The sequence below is a fragment of the Diabrotica virgifera genome, chromosome 1 (genome assembly GCF_917563875.1).
Source record: "Diabrotica virgifera virgifera chromosome 1, PGI_DIABVI_V3a".
NCBI classification, from domain to species: domain Eukaryota; kingdom Metazoa; phylum Arthropoda; class Insecta; order Coleoptera; family Chrysomelidae; genus Diabrotica; species Diabrotica virgifera.
Window position 1 is genome coordinate 86,117,389 of NC_065443.1, and position 23,766 is coordinate 86,141,154.

General features: G+C 31.3%; 2 protein-coding genes across 2 annotated transcripts; both read right to left on the reverse strand.

The window, feature by feature from the left end:
• Nucleotides 1-793: 793 nt before the first annotated feature.
• On the reverse strand, nucleotides 794-1,357 carry LOC126891096 (uncharacterized). Its single transcript, XM_050660276.1, has one exon. The coding sequence runs from the start codon at nucleotides 1,355-1,357 to the stop codon at nucleotides 794-796; it is 564 nt and encodes a 187-aa protein (XP_050516233.1).
• Nucleotides 1,358-14,355: 12,998 nt separating this feature from the next.
• On the reverse strand, nucleotides 14,356-16,079 carry LOC126891103 (uncharacterized). Its single transcript, XM_050660283.1, has 2 exons — nucleotides 15,968-16,079; nucleotides 14,356-15,353 (listed from the first exon to the last, which is right to left on the reverse strand). Exons 1-2 carry the CDS (start codon nucleotides 16,077-16,079, stop codon nucleotides 14,356-14,358), a joined length of 1,110 nt encoding a protein of 369 aa, XP_050516240.1.
• Between the last annotated feature and the right edge of the window lie 7,687 nt (nucleotides 16,080-23,766).

The following is a 23,766-nucleotide window of genomic DNA, read 5'->3' on the forward strand; positions in this document are numbered from 1 at the left end:
GAGGTTATGTTATTAAAAGGTAAACAATTGTATGCAGCATATAAAATTAATTATTAAAATGCAGTACTGCAAGCAAAATACAATTAATAAATTTACTTTTATATAATAATTGCATATCATATCAATATTGTGGAGTAACATATAATTTTTCTTCTTCAATGACAGTAGGTATGAAATATACGTCAATTTGACAATTTCAATTGACAATATGAATTATTTAAGAAAGTTGCAACATTTTTCCGCTATTCGCGCACGATCGTTTCTCGTATCCCCTCCAAGTACTTGCACACCGCGAATAAATACTTTTTGCCAAGTATGATACGGATATGTCAAATAGTTTTAAAGTATTGGGTACATATAATTTTTAAACTTTTAAATAAAACACCCTGTAGTTTCACCTGAGAATTCAAATCTCTGAGTTGCAGATTCTACACCTCAAAATATAAATATTGAACCCCAATGACTTGGCGTTCAATAAAATGTGGCCCAACCCCAACCAAATAAGATGTTGCTCTTTACTGGGTTACAGGGTGTTTGCTTTAAAATTTTAAAAACTATTTAGCCACATACTTTGTAGAAAGGGTAAGTGCTGTACACTTTACAAAATTATGTTAAAGAATCGTTTCTGGCTACTAACGTATGGTCCTAAAGTTTTGGGAAAAATTTCAAAAGCGTACAACTCTGACCAAAATAATCTTTTATTTTTATTAAATTATTCAACAATTTAACTTAACTATCCTTATTATAAATCAAAATTCAAATGACAGACAAGGGACCATTATTTTCGATTTGCCTAATAATTCCCCTGACACGTTGCATCATCCTTTGGAACCTCGGCGTCAATTTCTCTAATTTTTGGATATATGCGGCGTCTTAACTGTTCCTGATTTTGTGCTTCCCATCCGTTATTATAGACTTTCCGACTTAATATTGCCCAGAACTCTTCAATTGGACGAGCCTGAGGTAGGTTGGGGGGATTGTTTGCTTTCCGTACAAAGGTAATGTTGTTAGTTTCGTACCAGTCCCTTGTGATCCTCGCGTAATGACATGAAGCAAGATCTGGCCAAAAGACTATTTGATCATTTGCATGATGTGTGTTTACAAACTGAAGCAATTTAGAGAGACATCTTTGAATATAAATATTTGCGTTTAAGGCTTCGCCTCGAACAACACTAATGTAGGGCTGTGAGATAAAGCCAGCCTCAGAAATTGCACACCATACCAAAATTTTGTCCTCAAATTTTTTCTTACTTTTGAATTTTATTTCATCAGGTACATTTTCGTAATCGTTCGTGTATAACCCATCGTTACCCTTCATCTCAGAGTTGGACAAAGTAAAATATTTTTCATCGTCCATCACGATCAACTTGTTGACGAAATGCACTCGCCTTAACGCGCGGCAACATCTCGGAATTCTCTCTAATTGATCCTCTGTGTATTTTGGAGCTTTCCTTCTTTTCCGGTAGATAATATTGTTACTCTATAGGGTCCTGTATACTGTAGTCTTTCCAACATGAAATCCTCTGGCCAGTTTTCGCTGTGAGACCCCAATTTTGTTCTTAGCTGCTTCAATCAGTCTTGCCTCTCTTATATGGTTCAAAATCCGCGGTCGGCCACTTTTACGCAAGTTAACACATGGTATCCCTTCTTCACATTCTCTGATTGTGCGATAAATTGTCGATTTGCTTATGTTTTGATCTCGATAAATATTAACAATATCTCGTTTCGACATTCGCCCAACCATATTATAAAAACCTCAACGAATATCAATTTTATAAGACATTTTGCAGAGCACAAACCAAAATATTCTGCTCTGTTTATTAAATGTCAATAACTGATGACATTTCAGTTCCATGGCCTTCTTTGTTTAATGCATTTTGCTTCTCAATCAGACCAGGTGAAATTTTTCCCAAAACTTTAGGACCATACGTTACCAGGAACATACGACAGGGGAACGTGAATGGTTGACCCTTCCTAAATTCTACACCATTGGCGGACTTGCTATTTTAGCATAATTCTTAGATTCTATAATACCCCCCATGTAAATAACTCGAAAACTAATGAGTTTACCGTTACGAATGAAGAATATATATTTACATTAGAAGTATTGGACAATCTAAATATTGCGCTAAAACAGCAATTCCGCTAGTGGGTGGAATTTGGGAAGGGCCAACCATTCACTGTCCCTTGTCGCACTCCTATTGTAACAGCTATAAACGTTTGTTTATCATAACTTAGTAGGGTACATACACTAGTAGTACATACACTTTCTGCCAAGTATCACAAGGATATGCCAAATAGTTTTGATGTACTGGGTAAAAATAATTTTTAAATAAAACACCCTGTAACTCACTAAGGAGTCGCATTTTATTTAAGTGATTTTAGTTAAATTTTAATATTTTCAGGTCTACAATCTAAATCTCAGAGACTGGAAAATCTTAATAAATCACCCTGTATATGTGCACTCTGTGCATATTGGCACTTAAATGAAATTTGAAATATAAGGCCGTGCTAGTAAAATTTGATATTCGGTCAGAAATAGAAAATTTATACTAGTAAAATAATCCATCAAATTAATATCAAATGCGTAATTGCGAAATGTCATGAAAGATTTTTAGAATAAAGCTTGTTTATTATACATTATTGATAATTAAAAACAAATTTAGTTATTTTCGAAACGTTAATTGTAATATAGATTCAAACGCGTGTTCGGTACCAAAATTATTATTTGTCGTTTGTAATTTTAAATAAATACATAATCAGGCGATTGAGCCTTTGTTGTTCTATAATTGCTTGCATATTGTTCGGTATTTCAGTAAAAAACAAAATATTGGTCCTGGCCAAATCTGTGTGATGTTTTTGTAACTTTGTTTGTTTAACTTGAATAAATACATAGTTTTCACCGTTGTAAATACATGTTGATTTAAATGTGCTAGCTAAATTATACTAGAAAGCTCTAAAACTATTCTTTGTAAATTTAGTTGTACAATAACTTGACAATTTTTTTTTATTTATTTATTATATTTGTCTACATATAGAAACAACGCATACCAAATATCAACCCTCAAATCGCAATACTTAATTTACAATGTACATTTAAAGTTATGATCGTCAACTAACCATTTTAAATAACAGGACAAGCTATATGACGTCACACTGCTCGTTCCAGGACAAGAGAACAACGAACTGGCAACACTGTTGCCACAAACTCTCAACTGTAAGTGTTGAAGGTTAGATTTTGGTTTTGTTGTGGATAATTCCTTTTCGCTTTTTATTATCTGTGCTTTAATAGTATCAATAATAATAATGGAAGCAACACAAAATCAACATTACAAATATTGTATGGTTCACTTGTGTTCCAATACCACTTATAAAACGCCCGGAAAGCTATTTATTCGTGTGCCTAAAGATCAAAAACGTCGTTTAAAATGGTTAAAGGCATGCAGAAAAAGTGAGAAAGATATTTCACAGAAAACTACAGCCCACGTATGTGAGGATCATTTTAATGTGAGTATAAAAATCAGACTCTATATCTAATCATCTACAGATCATTATACATACTTAGGTATTTTATGTTTATTTATTTGCTACACAATGCAGTAATATTTACTATTAAGTATAGTATTACCGTTTTATTACAAATAACCTTATGCTTTTAATTGTTACTATAATATTTATTCATAATAACACATATTTTTATATGGCTTATTTAGTTATTTATATATGTATTCTAGCTTGAAGAAGACATGGATAACTATGTTAAATACAAGTTAATGGGTGGTCAGAAAAAAATGAAACCAAACGTAGTGCCTCATATATTTGATTGCCAGCAAAATAGAAAAAGATCTTATGAAAATCATCCCAGGGCAGCAGGTACTAAGAGAACTGCAAGAATTGTTGATAAAGCTATTTCTTTGGTGCCACAAGATCCAGTTTGTATTCAGAAGAATTTGGAGATAGTTGCATGTAGTAGTAAGACCATTCACCCTATGGAAATTCAGCTGGAAACAAATGACATTGAAGTTTCGAAAAGGGATGTCTCTTCACAAACCCGTCCTAGTGTTAGGACTAAAGGTGTTCAATGTAACCTACAGTGTGGAATTACAGTAGGGTTATCACCAATCAAAATTATTCCAGTCAACGTAGAGATGAAGCCATCAACGAGTTATGTGACAAATATTTCTGAAACTACTCTAAGCATACAAAGTAGTGATCATGAAAATTTTAGTGAAAGTGTTAGTGGAAGTAGTGAGTATACTTTAACGCCCGGTGAAGTAAAAAAACTTAATGATGAAAAGAGAACTGAATTTAAAAATCTGACAATGAATTGTACGATTACAAAGTTACAAAACAGACCTAGATTGTATATGGGATTGCCAGAACATGCATACTATACATTTCAATTGCTAGAGAAATATTGCACGGTAAATTCTATGTATATATTTTTAACACTAAAAAAAATCAGGACTGGACTTTCTTTTATAGCTCTAGCAGATGATTTTGGCATAACTGAAAGTTATGCTTCAAAAATATTTTCGAAATCTGTTCCAATTATAAGTAAATATTTAAGAAAATGTATAATACAACCTCAGGTTTCATTCGTGAAATCAAATTTACCAATAGCTTTTCGAGCTCGATGTTGTAATGTTTATTGTATAATTGATTGTTTAGAAATAGAGATAGAGAAACCAACAGATGCAGTGAAACAATCTTTAACATGGTCAGATTATAAAAAATGTAATACACTTAAATATTTAATATGTTGTACTCCTGATGGTATCATAAATTATATATCGACAGCATTTGGGGGTCGTACATCTGATGCTGTCATTGCAGAACATAGTGGTTTTTTAAATATTTTACCTCCAAATGTTGCTGTTATGGCAGATAGGGGATTTAAACATATTGACCATTTACTTAGGTCTAAAGGTTGTGTACTAATTAGGCCACCGAGTGTCTCTGTAGGTACAAAACCTAGTAAAGATGAGGTATTTGAGACCAAACGAATAGCTAGCTTGAGAATTCATGTGGAAAGAGTTATTCGTAGATTGAGAGAATTTTCATTTTTAGCACCACATGCATGTATTGATAATAAATTGTTGTGTTATTCAGATAATATTATCAAAATAGTGTGTGGATTAATCAACTTGCAATCAGGAATAATTTCAGGACGGTAACTTTTTGTAGGTTTTTACTTTTATACTTGGTAGGTAGTTATTTAGTTTTAGAAAAAAAATTTAGAATATTTTTAAGAAAATGGTTGGTAAAAACCTGATATTTCATATTATTACTATTTCACTATTTGCAATATATTATTATTATCTAATCTTATACAATCCTAATGCGACAAGCCATGCAGTTTTCCAGGCCAGTACCTAACTTTTTATAACGGGATAATTTTATTATATATATTTTAAACAAACTACATAATATATAGGTACGTTATGTAAAATATTTTTTTCTATTCTCATACTATAATATACCTATCAATTATGAATTCACTACCATAGTGAACTTCATTATGATAGTGAAATCTACCTATCCACTACCTAGTGAAGGTAGTGAAATCATTGAACACATGAAATCATACATAATGAACTTCATTATGATACAGATTTTCATTACAATACAGATTTTTAACCAATAGAATCACGATATGGCATTTGCGATGAAGGTGTCACAAAATACATACACTTTGACAGTTCTCAATATGTAAACAAACTGACAAACTACTTAATTTATTTGCGTTACAAAATTAATAAATTTGAATATATTTTTTGCTGTGAATGATCATAGAAAAATTGTGTATACAACTTGCATTTAATTATCATTATGAAGCTCGTACTCTATATGACATATGAAACGAGCCGCCTAGCGGCGAGTTTCATATCCCTAATACTCACTTAATAATGACTATCATTAAATGCTCGTTGCATAATATACTATGTATTAAAATCGAATACAATGATTTTATTAAAATTTGATAGTAATTTATGATATAAGCGTTAAAAGTACAATTTTACGCATGTACAAACATAGTCCTGTCGCCAGGGGGGGTACAACGGCCTCGTTAATTCAGATGGACTTACTCAAGATTTTTTTATGTATTTTGACCCGTAGAACACGAATTTTTTGGGTAACAGTTGATCCGGATGTCGATAAGATTGTTATAGACCAAGAACTTGAGGAATCAAATAACAGCGATTTTTGGCAAAACAAAACAATATTTTGTATTTTTTGGGCCATTTTAAGTAAAAAATATTTCTACAAGTTTTTTCGTAGGATGCACAGTTTTCGAGATAAACGCGGTTGAACTTTAAAAAAATCGAAAAATTGCAATTTTTGAACCCGAATAACTTTTGATTAAAAAATAAAATAGCAAGTCTGCTTACCGCATTTGAAAGTTTAAGTCAAATTATATCGGTTTTGATTATTTGCATTGGTAAAAATTTATTTTTTTATTGTTTAACAAAGCTATAAACACGTAGGGTTTCCCGTGCTTTTACATGCGTTTTAACGTAGAAATAGTCTTGATTGCACTAGTACCTATTCTACCTACTCGTTCGATTTTAAATGAGAAATCATAGAAACATCACTCACGCACTAGTTGTTTGTAGCTTTGTTTAGCAATAACACAATAAATTTTTAGCAATGCAAATAATCAAAACCGACATAATTTGACTTGAACTTTCAAAGGCGCTAAGCAGAATTGCTATTTTATTTTTTAATCAAAAGTTATTCGGGTTTAAAAATTGCAGTTTTTCGATTTTTTGAAAGTTCAACCGCGTTTATCTCGAAAACTGTGCATCCTACTAAAAAACTTGTAGAAATATTTTTTGCTTAAAATGACCCAAAAAATACAAAATATTGTTTTGTTTTGCCAAAAATCGCTGTTATTTGATTCCTCAAGTTCTTGGTCTATAACAATCTTATCGACATCCGGATCAACTGTTACCCAAAAAATTCGTGTTCTACGGGTCAAAATACATAAAAAAAATTTGGGTAAGTCCATCTGAATTAACGAGGCCGTTGTACCCCCCTGGCGACAGGACTAACACTCTAACACGCATGTGAAGGTTTGCAGAATGAACGAAGCGAATTCTGCAATTCACATGAGTGCCTTAAAAATGTACTTTTTAACACGTAAGTATATCATACAATATTTTTTCTACAAACGTTATAAATTTATAAAATACAATATTTGTGTTAATTGCTGAAACCATGAAACCCATGACCCGTAAAATGTAGAACTGGTTGTCTACACTCGAGGGGAATGTCTAAAAATTCTTAGCGAAAATATTATACCCTTACATAAACTTGTTTTTTCTACAAACGTAATGCAATAATACAGTTTACTTTTTCAAATTGTACTATTAATAATAAATGAAATATAAATATTTTGACGTTTCAAAATTTGACATTTCACTTTTAACTGCAGTGCCTTAAAAATTTTAAAGCACCCAGTGCTTTAAAGTAGCATTTTTAACGCTCCTATGGAGTGGTAAAAATTTCATTTTTAACATGTTTGTAGAGAAAATAATTTAAAGTTTTTGTAACTTTATATTTACTTGGTTTACATGCAAGACATGTATTATTCAAAAAATTGAATTTTTAATTCTATTGACTGCTTGTTACTCCTAAAATTTTGAAAAAAAAATGAGTGAAGTAACTGTAGATGGCAATTGATTGAATCTCCCATCGTATGGCGATAGGTAAAATGGCTAGTGCTGAATAAAATATAAGCAATAAATGTAGTAAACGACAGTAACTTTTTGTATTTTTTATTTTTATACTTTGTAGGTAGATAGTTGAATGGGTCCGCCGAATAACGTTGCAAGCACCACATCACTTGTTTTTATTAAATCGAAAAATAAATTTTAAAATTATAACAATGACATTTTAAGAGTTAGTAATAAAGTTTGTAAATACAGATTACAAACTGTATTACTCACCCTTAAAATGTATAAACTCACCATTATCACAAAAACAAGCAATGTGGCACTTACAACGTTATTCGGCAGACTCATTCAGTTGTTTAGTTTTAGAAAAAATATGTTTTTAAGGAAATGGTTGGTAGGAACCTGATATTTCATCTTATTACTATTTCACTATTTGCAATATATATTATTATGTTGAATAAAATATAAGCAATAAATGTATGCAAGTAGCATTTATTTTGTTTTATATCACAATTACACCACATCATATACGTCAAAATAAATGTCAAAGTTAATTTAAATTTGGAAATCTCTCCGAAAAATATTAATTTTTGGCGGATTATTTGATTTATACCGTTCTAATTTAGTTTGTTTAGTTTTGTTAAACTTTTCCTTATTTAGTTTACATTTTGAAAGTGTTCATAAGTTAAACGTTACTTGAAAACTCCTCTATGGAGTCATCTAGTGGAGGCGAACCGCCTGATATTGAGAATTCGATGGATAGTAGCTGTGATTTACAAGATTTAAATGGATTTCTACCCAACCAGCCTCAAAATAAGATAAGTAGTAGTATTAATCTTAACAATATTAATGAAAAACAAAATACTTTAGTAAACTCAGATCAACCAGAAAAAACCAGGCCTGTTTATTTATACGAAAAAATTGATTTAGGACCTTTTTACATTTTCATTGAAAACTCCAGTTTAAATTTTACAGGAAAATTAAACGCTGTTAAAATAGGCGAGATCCTATTTACGTTACATCCAGAAATTGACAATTATATAAAAAAAATTGACTCAATCGGACGCAACCGAGTTAGGGTCTCATTTAAAAATTATAGTAGCGCAAATGCTTTAGTTACTTCCAAATTCCTTATTCAAAAAAATCTGACCGCATACATTCCAAAATTTCAATTGTTTAAACTAGGTGTAGTAAGGGATATAGATTCAGATATATCGGAAGAATATCTTAAAAATAGAATAAAGGAATTTGATCACCATTGCAAATTCTCGGTTGAGTACGTGAAACGAATAACAAGAAAAATAGTAGCAGATGACAAAGTAATATTTAATCCAACAAAATCAGTTATTGTGTCTTTTAAATGCCAGAATATACCAAAGTATGTAGTAATTAATCATGTCTTACACACTGTTGAAAAATACCAGCAAAAGGTAATTATCTGTTACCACTGCTATAGGTATGGGCACATGAGTAAGCAGTGTAAAAGTAATCCTCGCTGTTTTAAGTGTCATGAATCTCACCTTTCCGATTCTTGTTCTTTATCATCGTTTAACAAAAAATGTCTATCCTGTGAAGGTGAACACTTCACTAATGAATGGGAGATATGCCCAGAATTTGATCGCCAAAAGAAAATAAAACATTATATGTCTGAAAACAGCTTATCTTTTAAGGAAACAATTAAACTCTTTCCTAAGATAACTTATGCATCTATAGCAGCCAATAATTCCTCAATAAATTCTCATCAAACTCCAAATATGAATGCACCATCCTCTTCATATTCCTTTACTCAATTGTCCACGTCTCAAACATCTTCCAATCAGTTCGCTCTACCTTCAGTTTCAAATAGATATACAATAATAAAACCACCAAAATACAAACGACCTATCTCTTCCTCACCAGACCAAGTAACAATGGAACATCAAAAAATAATAAAGTTAAACCCCATGTCCAACAGACCTGGTGGTATTATCACCTCTTCTTCGTATCAATCTACATTTAATCCAGAACAAGGATCTAAAATACATGAACCATCAAAAGAATTAACAGAATTAATATCAAATATAGTTACAAGTATTATCTCTAATATAAATCACAAAAATTTTGAAATTCCAGAAAAATCAGTTCTAGTAAATTCAATTCAATCAGTTTTAAGTTCTCTCTTATATAATAATGAATAGATTGGTAATTTGTCAATGGAATTGTAGATCGGCTAACTCTAATAGAGAAAACCTTATCCACCTATTAGAAGACCAGAAAGTTGATATCGCATTATTATCAGAAACTAGATTTAAACCAGAAAAGTATTATAACTTTCACGGGTACAATATTGTCAGAGACGACCGCTTTTCAGTAACTGTTGGCGGTGGCTCAGCAATTTTAATAAATTCAAACCTATATTACGAGGAAGTCACCATGAAAGTAGATTTAATAAACGTCAATAAAGTAGCAATAAAAATAAAGTTTAAGTCATATACTGTCACATTTATATCTATGTATGTTCCCCCAGGAACCAAGTTATTGTTACAACAATGGAACAATTTCATAACATCTATGGAAAGACCATTTATAATAGGAGGTGACCTTAATGCTCACCACATTGCCTGGGGCCTAGACAACCAAACAGATATGAAAGGTAAAATCTTGATGGACTGTATAGACGATAATAATTTAATATTCAAAAATGATGGCTCTCCTACTTTCTTTAGGAACTTCTCGAAATCGGCAATAGACCTGACCATTTGTACTCCTGACTTAAACCACCTGATCACTTGGAAAACACTTCAAGACCTATTTGGTTCAGACCATACACCTATAAGAGTAGAGTTAGAGGATCAACCAACTCATACATATAATCCATATTCACAAAAGTGGAATTTAAAGAATGCCGACTGGAAATTATATGAACAGTATTCGGAAGATGTATTCTCTCAATTTAAAGATATAAATTCTTATGAACAAATTTTGCACAATATAAATACAACTGCATCCTACTGCATCCCCAAATTTAAAATAAAAAAACCGACTTCCAGAGGAAAATACTGGTGGAATTTAGAATGTGAAGAAGCAGTCAGAAGAAGACAGGAAAGTTTTTGTATATTCAAAGAAAATCCAAACCATGAAAACCTACTTAAGTATAAAAAAGATGATGCACATGTCAAGAAGATCACTAAACAAACTAAAAGAAATAGCTGGAGAGATTATGTCGGATCCCTAAATAGGTCAGTCCCTATTAAAGATGTATGGTCAAAAGTTAACCGAATAAAAAATAGAAAAACAAAGAACAAAGTCCCTGTTATTCTGTCGGAAGCTTCGTGGATAGAAGAGTTCCATCAAAATATCACACCGCCGTCTGCAGAATTAGTAATTCCTGATTTACAACTAAATGCTCTGTACGACTATCCAGAACCAATCCGTTTCCTAGTCAAACCATTTTCTGCCACTGAACTAAACTTTGCGTTGAAGAAAAACTCAAATTCAGCACCAGGTGCCGATAATATCCATTACTCGATGCTATCAAATCTTTCAAGAATTGGTAAGGCTGCACTACTAAATATATATAATGAAATTTGGATGCGCCGCATAAAGATTCCTGACGATTGGCACGTTTACACTATTATCCCGGTTTTAAAACCAGGAAAATCATCAAAGAATTGGGATTCTTACCGTCCAATCGGTCTGGCTTCCTGTATACTAAAAACATATGAGAGACTTATTAAAAACCGTCTGGAATTTTGGCTAGAAAAGAACGACCTATTACCAAGAAGTCAGTTTGGTTTTAGAAAAGGTAAATCCACACAAGATAGCCTCTGCCACTTTTTAATAGACATTTATAGTTCCTTTACTTATAAGAAAGCAGTTAGTGCTTTGTTCTTAGATATAAAAGGGGCTTACGACAACGTTAATCTTCACATACTATACGCGAAAATGTTGGAAATAGGAATACCCGAGATAGTAACATGGAACATCATTAACTTATACATTAATCGAGCAGTTCACGTTAGATTAAATGGAGATCAATCTAACTCCCGATACACATCTTTGGGACTACCTCAGGGTAGCATCCTAAGTCCTATATTATATATACTGTATACTGCTGACTTAGAAACTAAACTTCCTCAACACATAAAAATCCTACAGTACGCTGATGATGTTGCGATATATGCAGAAAATAAGTCAATAGATAGATGTAATAACTACCTTAAATCGACATTGAATATTATAAAAAAATGGGCAACCGATAATAACTTAACAATATCAGAGAGTAAATCAACCATTGTTACCTTTACTAAAAAACGATATGTTCCTCAAAGCCATCTACAATTTGATAATACTAGTATTCCTTATAAAACTTCAATAAAATTTCTTGGCGTATTTTTAGACTCCAAATTAAATTGGAAAGAACACACAAATTACATATTACGAAGAATGGAAAATGCAATGAATATCATGAAGACTGTAAGTGTCAGTAACTGGGGAGCTGATCCAAACATATCAATATTACTATACAGAAATTTGATAAGATCAATCTTAGACTATGGATCTATTTTTTATGGCTCAGCATCAAACTCTGTACTCCAAAAAATCGAGAGGATCAAAAATAAGGCACTTAGGTTATGCACTGGTTATCTTCGTAGCACACCTATATTGGTCATGGAATGTGAGCTTAATGAACCTCCACTTTCATTACGCAGGGAATACCTAAGTGAGAAATTTATAGTTAAAACAGCGGTTAACGATAAACTGCTATTAAATAAAATTGTTCATTTAACCACCTCATACCTAACTCATTTTTACTGGGAAAAAAAGAAACTGCTTTTAGTTGTGGAAAGCTTCCTCAACGTTTCTAATTCCATTGGCGACATACACCAAATTGAACAAAGCTCGTCTCGAAAGCTAAATTATGAAGATTATTTATCTCCAGTTAACTGTCATTTAAGTAATATTCGTGCGACAGACTTCCTTACTAAAATAGACCACCTTCAGTGTGTACAAAAAAACTGGGGGAGTTATCAGAAATTATATACGGATGGTTCAAAAATGGAAGGAAAAGTTGGATATGCTATATATTACCCACAAAAAAGTATAAAAATAAACAACAGATTACCTGATAAAATGACAATTTTCACAGCTGAACTTATTGCAATCAAAGAAGCATACAAAATATGTATTAATCAAAAAGAACTCAATTATGTTATATTTACAGACTGCCAAAGCATTGTAAAGACATTGAAATATAATGTACATAATTTTGCAGAAAATTATATCATCAGTGACATCATAGCAATGAACAGTGAAGCTTTGAAATCGGGCAAAAATATAATATTGTGTTGGATAAAAGCACACATTGGTATAAAAAACAACGAAATAGTAGATGATCTGGCTAAAAAAGCAACAACGAAGGAATCCACTCTGCATACTTATCAACTTCCTATGGGAGACATAATTTCTATTATGAGATCTATCAAACGGACGAAATGGCAGGAACAATACAATAATTCAGACAAAGGAAATTATTACAAAAAAATCCAGCCTACACTTTCCATCAAGACATGGTTTAATCAAGTTTCCAACAAAGGCTTTATCAAAACTATTTGTCGAATAAGAAGTAATCACTGTCTGACTCCAGTCTACAAAAGAGAAATAGGACTTGTAGATAATGATGAATGTTTATGTGGAGAGCTAGCTGATCTACAACATATGCTGTTAGAATGTCCTTTACATTTTATTGAAATATCAAACTTTTTTGCCAATCTAGTTCAAGTTAATGTACAATTTCCTTTTAATCTTATATACCTTTTACAATCAAACAATCTAGATGTTTATAAAATTTTATACAACCATGTTAATTGTTTAAAATTAAAGCTCTGAGAAAAAAAGAAAAAAAAATAAAAAAAAAAAAAAATTAAATAAAATAAAAAGTTACTAAGATCTAAACCTCCGCGAGGTTGAATCGGGTTTAGGTCTTAGCGCGATAAAAAAAATATACAAAAAAAAAAAAAAAAAAAACTAAAAAAAAAAAAATAAAAAAAAAATAAAAAAAAAATAAAAATAAAAAAAAAATAAAAAAAAATAAAAAATGTAATAAAAAAAATGTTAAAAAATATAATAAAAAAAATAATAAAAAAAACAGAGTAAAAAAAAACAGTAGTACTAATAGTTTTAAATTTAGATACTAAGCATATATTTTGTAAAAGAGAGAATTCAAAACACATTGACTGGCCAGTTGGTTGCTTAAACCAGTGCCAATAAAACATAAACACACACACACACAATTACACCAGATTCCCAAATGCATCTATCTAGGGATTGGTCAAGGTCAAACACAGTAAAAGTAATTTAATAAAAACAAATCAAACTAATATCGTAGTGCAAGTGGTTTTATTAATCATAAATTAATTATAGGTACATACCTACATTATACTTTATATATTTATATATCATATATATACAGCAAAACCAGATTCACTTTGTATTTGAGATTTGGATGTGCACTGTTGTTGATGTTCGGTTTTTCCATATTTTCTGAATTTTATTTTGGTACCGTGCAGGCATTTTATTTGGCGAGACGTTACCAAAATAAAATTTAAAAAATTTGGAAAAACCGAATGTTAACACCAGTTCGCATCCAAATCTTAAATACAAAGTGAAACTGGTCGTGCTGTATATAAATATATTATCATTTTTTGAATGAGTTACATAAATGTGTAAATATATTATGTTGCCAGAAGTTTTCTGCAGCATCCATTAACATCTTTATGTATTCTTCATCATATGGTACCCATATATCAAAAAATTTTAAATTTTCCTCAAAATTAGGATCTGCAACACAAAATAATGCTTTTTGTTTCTTACATAGAAACATCTGTAGCTGCACATGAGCTTTGTATTTTGCTGTAATTTCCATATTTTTTGTTAAATAGTTACAAATAGTTTTCTCAGATTGAGGACATTTTATTTCAACTACAAATTCTTCAGATATAGCATCTGGAGAAGCCCCAAATATTGGATGCCTGTGATTTAATTGTAACCCAATATGACTGAGTTTCATCTTTAATTTTTTTTCTATAGCTTTAATTACAGCATCCTCAAGACTTTTTCCTCGAGACATGGCTTCTGTAGCAGGAAGTTTGGTTACACCAAGTATTTGGTTAACCAGGGAATCATCTGATTTTTTGCAGTGTGCTGCATCATAAATCTTTGATGCAGTTATTCTTGCATATCGCAGATCAAACCATAAACCGGAATTAGACTGTTCAATCGTTATTGCTGCAGCTTCAGAACATAGTTGGGGATCCATTTCCTGATAACAAAGTTCTAGAAATTCTGAAAAATTCAGTGCCATTTCCAAAAAATCATTTCTACTAACAAAATTTAACATCAATTGATGTAGTCCAAGATGTTGCAAAATTCTGTTAGGCTTGAAGTGTTTCAATAGCTGACTCTCAACATTATGTTCTAGTCCTTGGTTCACAACTTCCTGTAAAAAGAGTGAGCTTTCTTCATCTGAGCTCAGTTCTTCTTGTGCTCTAAAATCCTTCAAAGTTAGGTATTTAACCGAAGTTCCAACTTTGGAAAGTTTACTCTTTGCCCAGTAACAAGCAACTTCAGTTGGAGAAGGTTCTTCACTCCTTCTGTGAAGCCACATCAAGAGTGCTATGGAATGCTTACACCCACCTAAAACAAAGTAAATGCTATACTTATAAATTATACCCAAAATTAATATCATTTCATAGTATGTACTTGCTATCCTTTACGCGTTCCATATTACAATTAGATTGGAAGCATTTAAAATGTGGACATATCGAAGAATTTCCTGGATAGACAGAATAACCAATGAAGAAGTACTAAGAAGAATAGAGATCAGCAGGGAGATACTGGATTCCATCAAAATAAGAAAACTGCAATACTTGGGTCATATAACAGAAGTTGGTGACAGATAACTCCTAAAATTAATAATACAGGGATAGATTCAAGGAAGGCGCAGCATAGGTAGAAAAAATTGTCCTGGCTGAGAAATCTCAAAAAATGGATTGGATGTAGCTCAACTGAACTCTTTCGGGCTGTATAGTGCCAAAAGTTAGAATAGGCAATGATGATTGCCAACCTTCGTCGCGGAGATGACACGTAAAGAAGACATTCCGTAAACATAAACAGTTTTTAAATAGCATAAAAGACATATAAAACATTTTTTTTAGTCTTAAAATCGTAGAATGTCAATATACCTATGCACGACTAAAACTAATCTGATATTTACCTAGTATATTTTTTAACATTTTAAAAATATTTACCTGAAGAGGCAGCACAGTCATGGCACTGAATATTTAACACCTTTTCACATTCCTCATCAATATTGCAAGTTACAGCATATTGTGTTTTCCTCACATTGTGTTCAGGTGTCATTTTGGCTTTAACTGTGCACACATTTTTATCCCTTCGAACTTGCACCCATCAAACAGCAGAGTCACCATAAGAAGGCCTAGCGGATCTGTAAATAAGTAGAAATATTTAATAAGTAGGTACCTATGTAGATGTAAGTATTTTTGTGCCTAATATTTTTATTTCAAGTAACTAAAAATATATTGTCCTTTACACTTCATATTATTGCATATTATTCATATTATTATTCACATTATCCATATTATTCAGTTAACTTATTATAATAATGTTATACTTTAAGGGCGTAGGCGCAAAATTTCGCGCCAATGTGTTTTACATGGATTCATTTTTTTCTAATCCTGAGAAAACTAATAAGTATTTTTAAAAAATTTAAAAGCAGAATGAATTACCGAGGGCCGAAAGTCCCTTAGAAAAACCAAATATTTAAAATTAAAAATCACACTACATATTTAAATTTTCTGTTTTTTACCCCTGTAACTTATTAAAATAAAAATTATAGAAGTTTTCAGGGACTTTCGGCCTTGGTAATAATGCAATCTTTCATTTTGCCTTTAAATTTTTCAAAAATGCTTATTAGTTTTCTCAGGATTCGAAAAAAATGAATGTATTTCAAACACATATTGGCGCGAAATTTTGCCTTAAGGGATGGATACGAACTTTCGGCTTCAATGCTATTTAAATGGGATTCATTTTTTTCGAATCCTGAGAAAACTAATAAGTATTTTTGAAAAATTTAAACGCAGAATGGAAGATTACGTTATTACTGAGGGCCGAAAATCCCTGAAAACTTCTATAATGTCTATTTTAATAAGTTACAGGGGTGAAAAACTGAAGAAAAAATTTAGTGTGATTTTTAATTTCAAATATCTCATTCAAAAGAAACTTTTTATTCATTCTAAGGGACTTTCGGCCCTCGGTAATAAAGTAATATTTCATTCTGCGTTTAAATTTTTCAAAAATACTTATTAGTTTTCTCAGGATTCGAAAAAAATGATTACATATAAAATACATTGAAAATTTTGACAGGCGCCAAAATTTTGCATTCTGTTCCGTTCCTCTTAACTTAAATAAGTTTTTACTTGTATGAAAAATACTTATATCGATTTATATTATACGTAGAACTATTAACTATGGTTTATATCCTACCTGTTAGTTTTAACACCTCAAACTTCAGCAAGAGAAAAACTTTCGCTGTTTTTGATGTAAGTCGCCATCATAAACATATCCACTAAAGGTAAATTGTCAGACTGTCCCTTTAAAAACCCGGCGTCAGTCATTTTAAAAAAATTATTTTACAAAATGTAACACACTTAAAACCTTTAACAGTATTAAAAATTAAAACAGGCTATAGTACAAGGGAAACGTTATCAAATCTATTGTCACGTGCATAAAATGCAATCGTTTAAAATGCAATACCGTTGCAGTTGCAGCGTTGCAATACTTATTGTTTTTACCCGTTTATAGAGATGACCAACGAGCACTTTGACGTAACAACCGATTCCGCCCGTTGAAAGAATAATTTAAATTCTGCAGTTTTTAATTGCTTATATTTATTTCATAATAATAAAATATGAGTTTTTTTGTGAACTGGGGTTCTTTTAACAGTATTAAATAACGTTTATCAGTAATATTTCTGGAATTTAATTTTTATGCAAGTTCCCTATTGTTTTTCTAGGGAGTATATATTTATAGAAAGAGCATTGTACAATTACCGTTCTTAAATCAAACCACTTAAAAAATATTAATAGTTAATTATGAAACAGTTCGTGAAGTATGCTTTTTGCGCATGCACGCGATGTTTAGAGCACGAGCGACGCACGCGATGTTTAGAGCACGAGCGACGCACGCGATGTTTAGAGCACGAGCGGCGCAAGTGCTACACATCGCGTAAGTGCGCAAAAAGTAGTTCACGCACAGTCCCATACAATATTTGATCAACGTTAAACAAATAAAAAACTACAAGGAATAAGTAATTTATTAACAATTAATTTACAAGATATACTACATATCAGAATTAAAAGATGTTCTGCAAAAAAACGGTTATTTTAGTTGTTTATAATTATAGTTAAATTGTTGCAGTTATTTATATTTCTTAAGGAAATGTTGGGAACTGAATCTTTTTTTAATGTATTATATTTTACATTGTAGCTGCATGAAGCCTGAGGTTCGACTTCATTACTTGGTCTACGCGGGTTAAAAAAATTATTGGAAGTTTCAGCTTTATTTTTTCCCCAAATATCGTCAAAAGAATATTTTATTGTTTGTTTCTGCTGGTCTTATGCATAATATTTTCTAAAAATGACTAAAAAGCTTATATTATCGTTATCAACTACCAAAAAATAATCTCGCGATTTTTAGGGCTGGATCCCGCGTACCAAAAAAAGTTTATTAATAGCAAGCTGAAAATTTGTTAATAGCTTACCGGTGTCTAGTCGGACAAACTTTGATATACGGGAACACTGGAACAGGGGAAGTTTTAATTGTGTGAACATGTTACAAATTTCGAACGTCAGACTACGAAAACGTCCCATGTATTTTGTCGGACAGAACTTACAATTGATTTGATACCCTTTCATTAAAATCTCATGCAGAAATCAGACTGCTATTTATCACCAACATAATTCCTGCCATTTGACATATTCTACGAGTTGGATTTATTAAAATACCCAATATATTTGTCGGACAAACGTTTTTTCATATATTATATAAAGTTTGATATTGAATAAACTTAAAAACAACCTGCTAGTTTTGACAACTATAAACTTGTCAGGATAATTCCACAATTAAAATCACGTTCCACAATTAAAACTTCCCCTGTTCCAGTGTTCCCGTACTTCAAAGTTTGTCCGACTAGTCACCGTTAAGCTATTAACAAATTTTTAACTTGCTATTAATAAATCTTTTTGGTACGCGGGATCCAGGCCTATCTGTTTTTAGATTCTTTTACGCTAACTATTTAGTCCGTTCTTTAACGGCGAAATATTGCAAAACCTCTAAATGTTAAAGAACCGCTTGGATTGGCATGAAATTTGGCATACACATAGCTAACAAGTCAAAGAAAAAAAGTGATATTGTGCCGATATGTGCTTTTGCCCTGGGGGTGGTTTTCACCCCCTCTTGGGGGTGAAAAAATATTCGTCCAAAGTAAGTCCGGAAATGAATAAACTGACTAATTTTAAGTAAATTTTGTTCTATAGAGTTTTTTCACTGTGTCAATACTTTTCGAGTTATTTGCCAGTAAATATGTTGATTTTTTCAACAAAATAACCACCCTTTTCGATGGTTTTTCGCAAATAACTCAAATAGTAAGTATTTTGTCAAAAAAACATTCTTAGCAAAAATATAGCCCGTAGAATATTTAAAAAAAATGGTGTATATTTCACATCTATATACATAGTAAAAGCAGAGTTATAGCCAATGAAAAATAGGTTCTTATTCGTCAACTTCCAAATGGAATATTTTAACATGAAATAACCAAAAATGAAGCACATTTCGGGGAAAACTTATTAGAACTTATTTAAAGTATTTAAAAAATGCTTCATTTTTGTCTTATAAAAAAAATTTTAGCATTAAAAGTAAACAAGTTACGCTCAAAATAAAGTTAGTCCCTTTTTTTTGGTAAAAAAATCGGGAAAATCACCCCCTAATTAGTATCTCAAATGAACTTAATTGTTCCGACTTAACAAGTTTTTTGACTCGTGTATATATTGTTTATATGATATGTAAGTTTTGTCGGTTCAAAGTCATTATTTTTGAAATGGCTGTAGTTAAAAGGGGTTGAACGAGTCACTGATCACGAATGTATGCAAATTTAGAAACACCAAATCTTAATCAATTTTTGTCTTGCATAAAAACAAAAAAATGCAAGATATTCAGAAAAGCAATGCTGACTTTTTTTGATTTTTGAGATTTTTGGTATCTCTAACAATTTTTAAATTATTTTGAAAAAAAAAACATATTTTTCAGAATTAACATTTTTAAAAATTTTAATTTAAAACCAAATTTTTTTAAAAATAATCACTTTGAATCGATGAAACTTACAGATCATATAAACACAACAAAAAGTAAAATAATTTGTGGAGCGGTAACGATTAATTTCATTTAAGTTGCTAATTAGGGAGTGGTCTTCCCGATTTTTTTTTTGCCAAAACAAAAGGGACCCACTTTATTTTCAGCGCAACTTGCTTACATTTAATGCTAGAACCTTTTTATAAAAACAGAAATAAAGATTTTTTTAAGCATTTTAAAAAAGTTATAATGGGTTTCCTACAAAAGTGCTTAATTTTTTGGATATTTCACGTCGAAATATTCTATTTGAAATTTGGGGAATATTAATCTATTTTTCATTGGCTATAACTCTGGTTCTACAAGGTCCAGAGACCTAACGCGTACACCATTTTTTTTACTTTTTTACAGGCTATACTTTTGCTAAGAACATTTTTTTCGACAAAATACTTACTTTTTGACTTATTTGCGAAAAACCGTCTAAAGGGCCTAGCCGGGTAAGATGATGAAAAGTGCCCCCAACTCGATTCGAATTCCATATAGGTCGCCGATTAGCATATACAGTGAAACCCACTTTCTGAAATTTTTAGTCCCCTAAGTGGTCATGTGACCCACCTAGAGCCTAATTAGGGTTTTTATGTTTTTATTTTTTATCTCAGCCGCATCGAGATCTAGAGAAAAACTTTAAATAAAAAAGTTGTAAGCTTTATTAAGTTCTGTCCGAAATTTTTTTTTAATTTTTGGCGGGAAATTTAAATTTTAGAACGATTTTAAAATTTTCAATGAGTATAAAAAATTAACTAAAATATTTGTTTTCACGAAAAAAATATATAACGTGTATTTTTGCATAATTTTTCACCCTGAATTTTTTCAAATTTTTAAAATTGATGAAACGCACCTTTAAAAATAAAAAACCGCATTTTTTCGGTTTTTTTTTTTCGTTTTTTGATACAATTTTATACATATTTTTCAAAAAGTAACACCGTCCCTAGAATAGGTAAAAAACTGAAAAATAATTGGGGTTTGTTTAATAAAAATTTTTTGTAATGCCATCAATTTTCAAGATACAGGGCGTTGAAGAAAACAAAATTTTACACATTTTTGACGATTTTGCCAAAACTACTGGCAACATTGTAATACAATTTGGCGAGTTTTAAGAGGTAGTTGTTGTGCATTTTTTGACATACAATTAAGAATTTTTTATTTATCATTGGGGCGCATAGGGGTAATGGTCTGAACTTTTTAAAGAAAAAAGATAGTACATCATTGACATATTTCAAATTAACAATCGTTTTTGAATTTCTCGTTCAATTTGTGACAAAAAATATATCTTCCTATTTTTTTATACGACGAGCCATTTTTATTAAAAAAATAAAACATCTTACCCTTACAAAGTATTCGAACTTCTAGTCTAGTACATAGTTTCTACATATATGTACCTACATAAACTCGTACATCCATTATAAAAACTAATTCGAATACTTTGGAAGCGTTAAGATATTTTATTTTTTGCAGCAAAACGACGCTTCGTATGAAAAAATGAGAAGATAGTTTTTTAATCGCAAATTGAACGGGACATTCAAAAATAATTGTTAATTTGAAATATGTCAGTGGCGTACTATCTTTTTTTCTTTGAAAATTTCAGACCATTACCCCTATGCGCGCCAATGATGAATATAAAATCCTTAATCGTATGTCAAAACATGCACAATAACTGCCTCTTAAAACCCGCCAAGTTTTATTACAATGTTGCCAGTAGTTTCGGCAAAATCCTAAAAAATGTGTAAAATTTTGTTCTCTTCAACGCCCTGTATCTTGAAAATGGATGGCGTTACAAAAAATTTTTATTAAGCAAACCCCAATTATTTTTCAGTGTTTTACCTATTCTAGTGACGGTGTTAGCTTTTTTGAAAAACATGTATAAAATTGTATCAAAAAACGAAAAAAAAACCGAAAAAATGCGGGTTTTTATTTTTAAAGGTGCGTTTCACCAATTTTAAAAATTTGAAAAAATTCAGGGTGAAACATTATGCAAAAATACACGTTATATATGTTTTTCGTAAAAACGAATGTTTTAGTTATTTTTTTATACTCATTTAAAATTTTAAAATCGTTCTATAATTAAAATTTCCCGGCAAAAATTAAAAATAAAAATTTTTTCGGGCAGATCTTTTTAAAGCTTACAATTTTTTTATTTAAAGTTTTTCGCTAGTTCTCGATGCAGCTGAGATAAAAAATAAAAACATAAAAACCCTAATTACGCTCTAGGTAGGTCACATGACCACCTAGGGGGCTAAAAATTTCAGAAAGTGAGTTTCACTATATATGCTAAGCGGCGACCTATATGGAATTCGAATCGAGTTGGGGGCACTTTTCATCATCTTACCCGGCTAGGCCCTTTGTGGTTATTTTGTTGAAAAATGAACATGTTCACTAGCAAATAACTGGAAAAGTATTGAATTGGCAAAAAAACTCTATAGAACAAAAGTTACTTAAAATTAGTCAGTTTACCCATTTTCGGATTTATTTTGGACATATATTTTTTCACCGCCGAGAGGGGGTGAAAGTCACCCCCCTGACAAAAGCACACATCGGCACAATATCACTTTTTTTCTTTAAGATAATCTACGCGTATGCCAAATTTCATGTCAATCCAAGCGGTTATTTAAAATTTAGAGCAAAAACCGTGAAAGAATGTACTAATTAAAGCTGCTCCTGTCCTCCTGAATGTCGTCAACTTTGAGATCGCACAATTCATGTCGACGGCAATCTCCTGCAATTTCGATTATTGCAACAACCTAAATAATGTTTATGATTAACTAAAATTTTTAGAGCTTTCACATTTAAAAATTCAAACTTCTTGAATTCAAACCATAAAACTACCAAAACTTGTAATTTATTGGTCACATGTCATTAGTCATCACCATGACAACGCGAAAGCTAATGATTCAGACACAACTGGCTAGTGATTTTACTAGGTAATGTTTGTGTTTTTGGCCAAGTTTGCTAAAATTTTCAGAATTACTAACTATAAATTAATTTTTTTTTTGTCAGTTTTACCAATTTGGCAAAATCACTTACTAAAATCACTAGCAAGTTGTGTCTGCCCTTTACGTGCTGCTATCTATAATGACAGTTTTCACAAATTAAAAATTATGCATAAAATATGAGATACAGTAGATAAAACATATTAAAATGTATGCATTGAGGGAATTACATTTTTAGAGACAATTATATCAATATGTTGTCTATATTATTCAATACGTTGGAGAGACCAAATAAAGAGTCTGGTCTGGTGGAAAAATCCCTACATAAATTTGTCCATCTGACACAGGATAACACACAATGGACACAGCAAGCTAACAATATTTTTGTGTGAGTGTCAAATTCATACATGGAACGGCCAGCGAATGTATCTTGCTATTCCCCACTTCAAGTGGTTAGCTACTAAAGTGTCATCTACTGTGATGGCCATAAACCAAAATGATTTACTAATATCTGTATTTTCAGCTACACTAAAGAACCCCGCAACACTCCTTATGGATAAGTGGCCCCGGTCAAATTTAACGAAAGTTCGGGTAATGATAGTTCTCAGTGCGTAGATTAAAAAGTCCATGGGACCTAGGTCTGAAAAACTATTATTCTGAAGCTACAGCCTTCTGAACTTATTGGATTCATGTGCTCG

Bases quoted from the DNA above. Each gene is read 5' to 3' on its own strand.
- LOC126891096 (XM_050660276.1), bottom strand. From the start codon at position 1,357: ATGGACGATGAAAAATATTTTACTTTGTCCAACTCTGAGATGAAGGGT.
- LOC126891103 (XM_050660283.1), bottom strand. From the start codon at position 16,079: ATGACACCTGAACACAATGTGAGGAAAACACAATATGCTGTAACTTGC. The intron at 15,354-15,967 runs GTAAATATTTTT...ACTTTGTTTTAG, and splicing joins TGACTGTGCTGCCTCTTCAG to GTGGGTGTAAGCATTCCATA.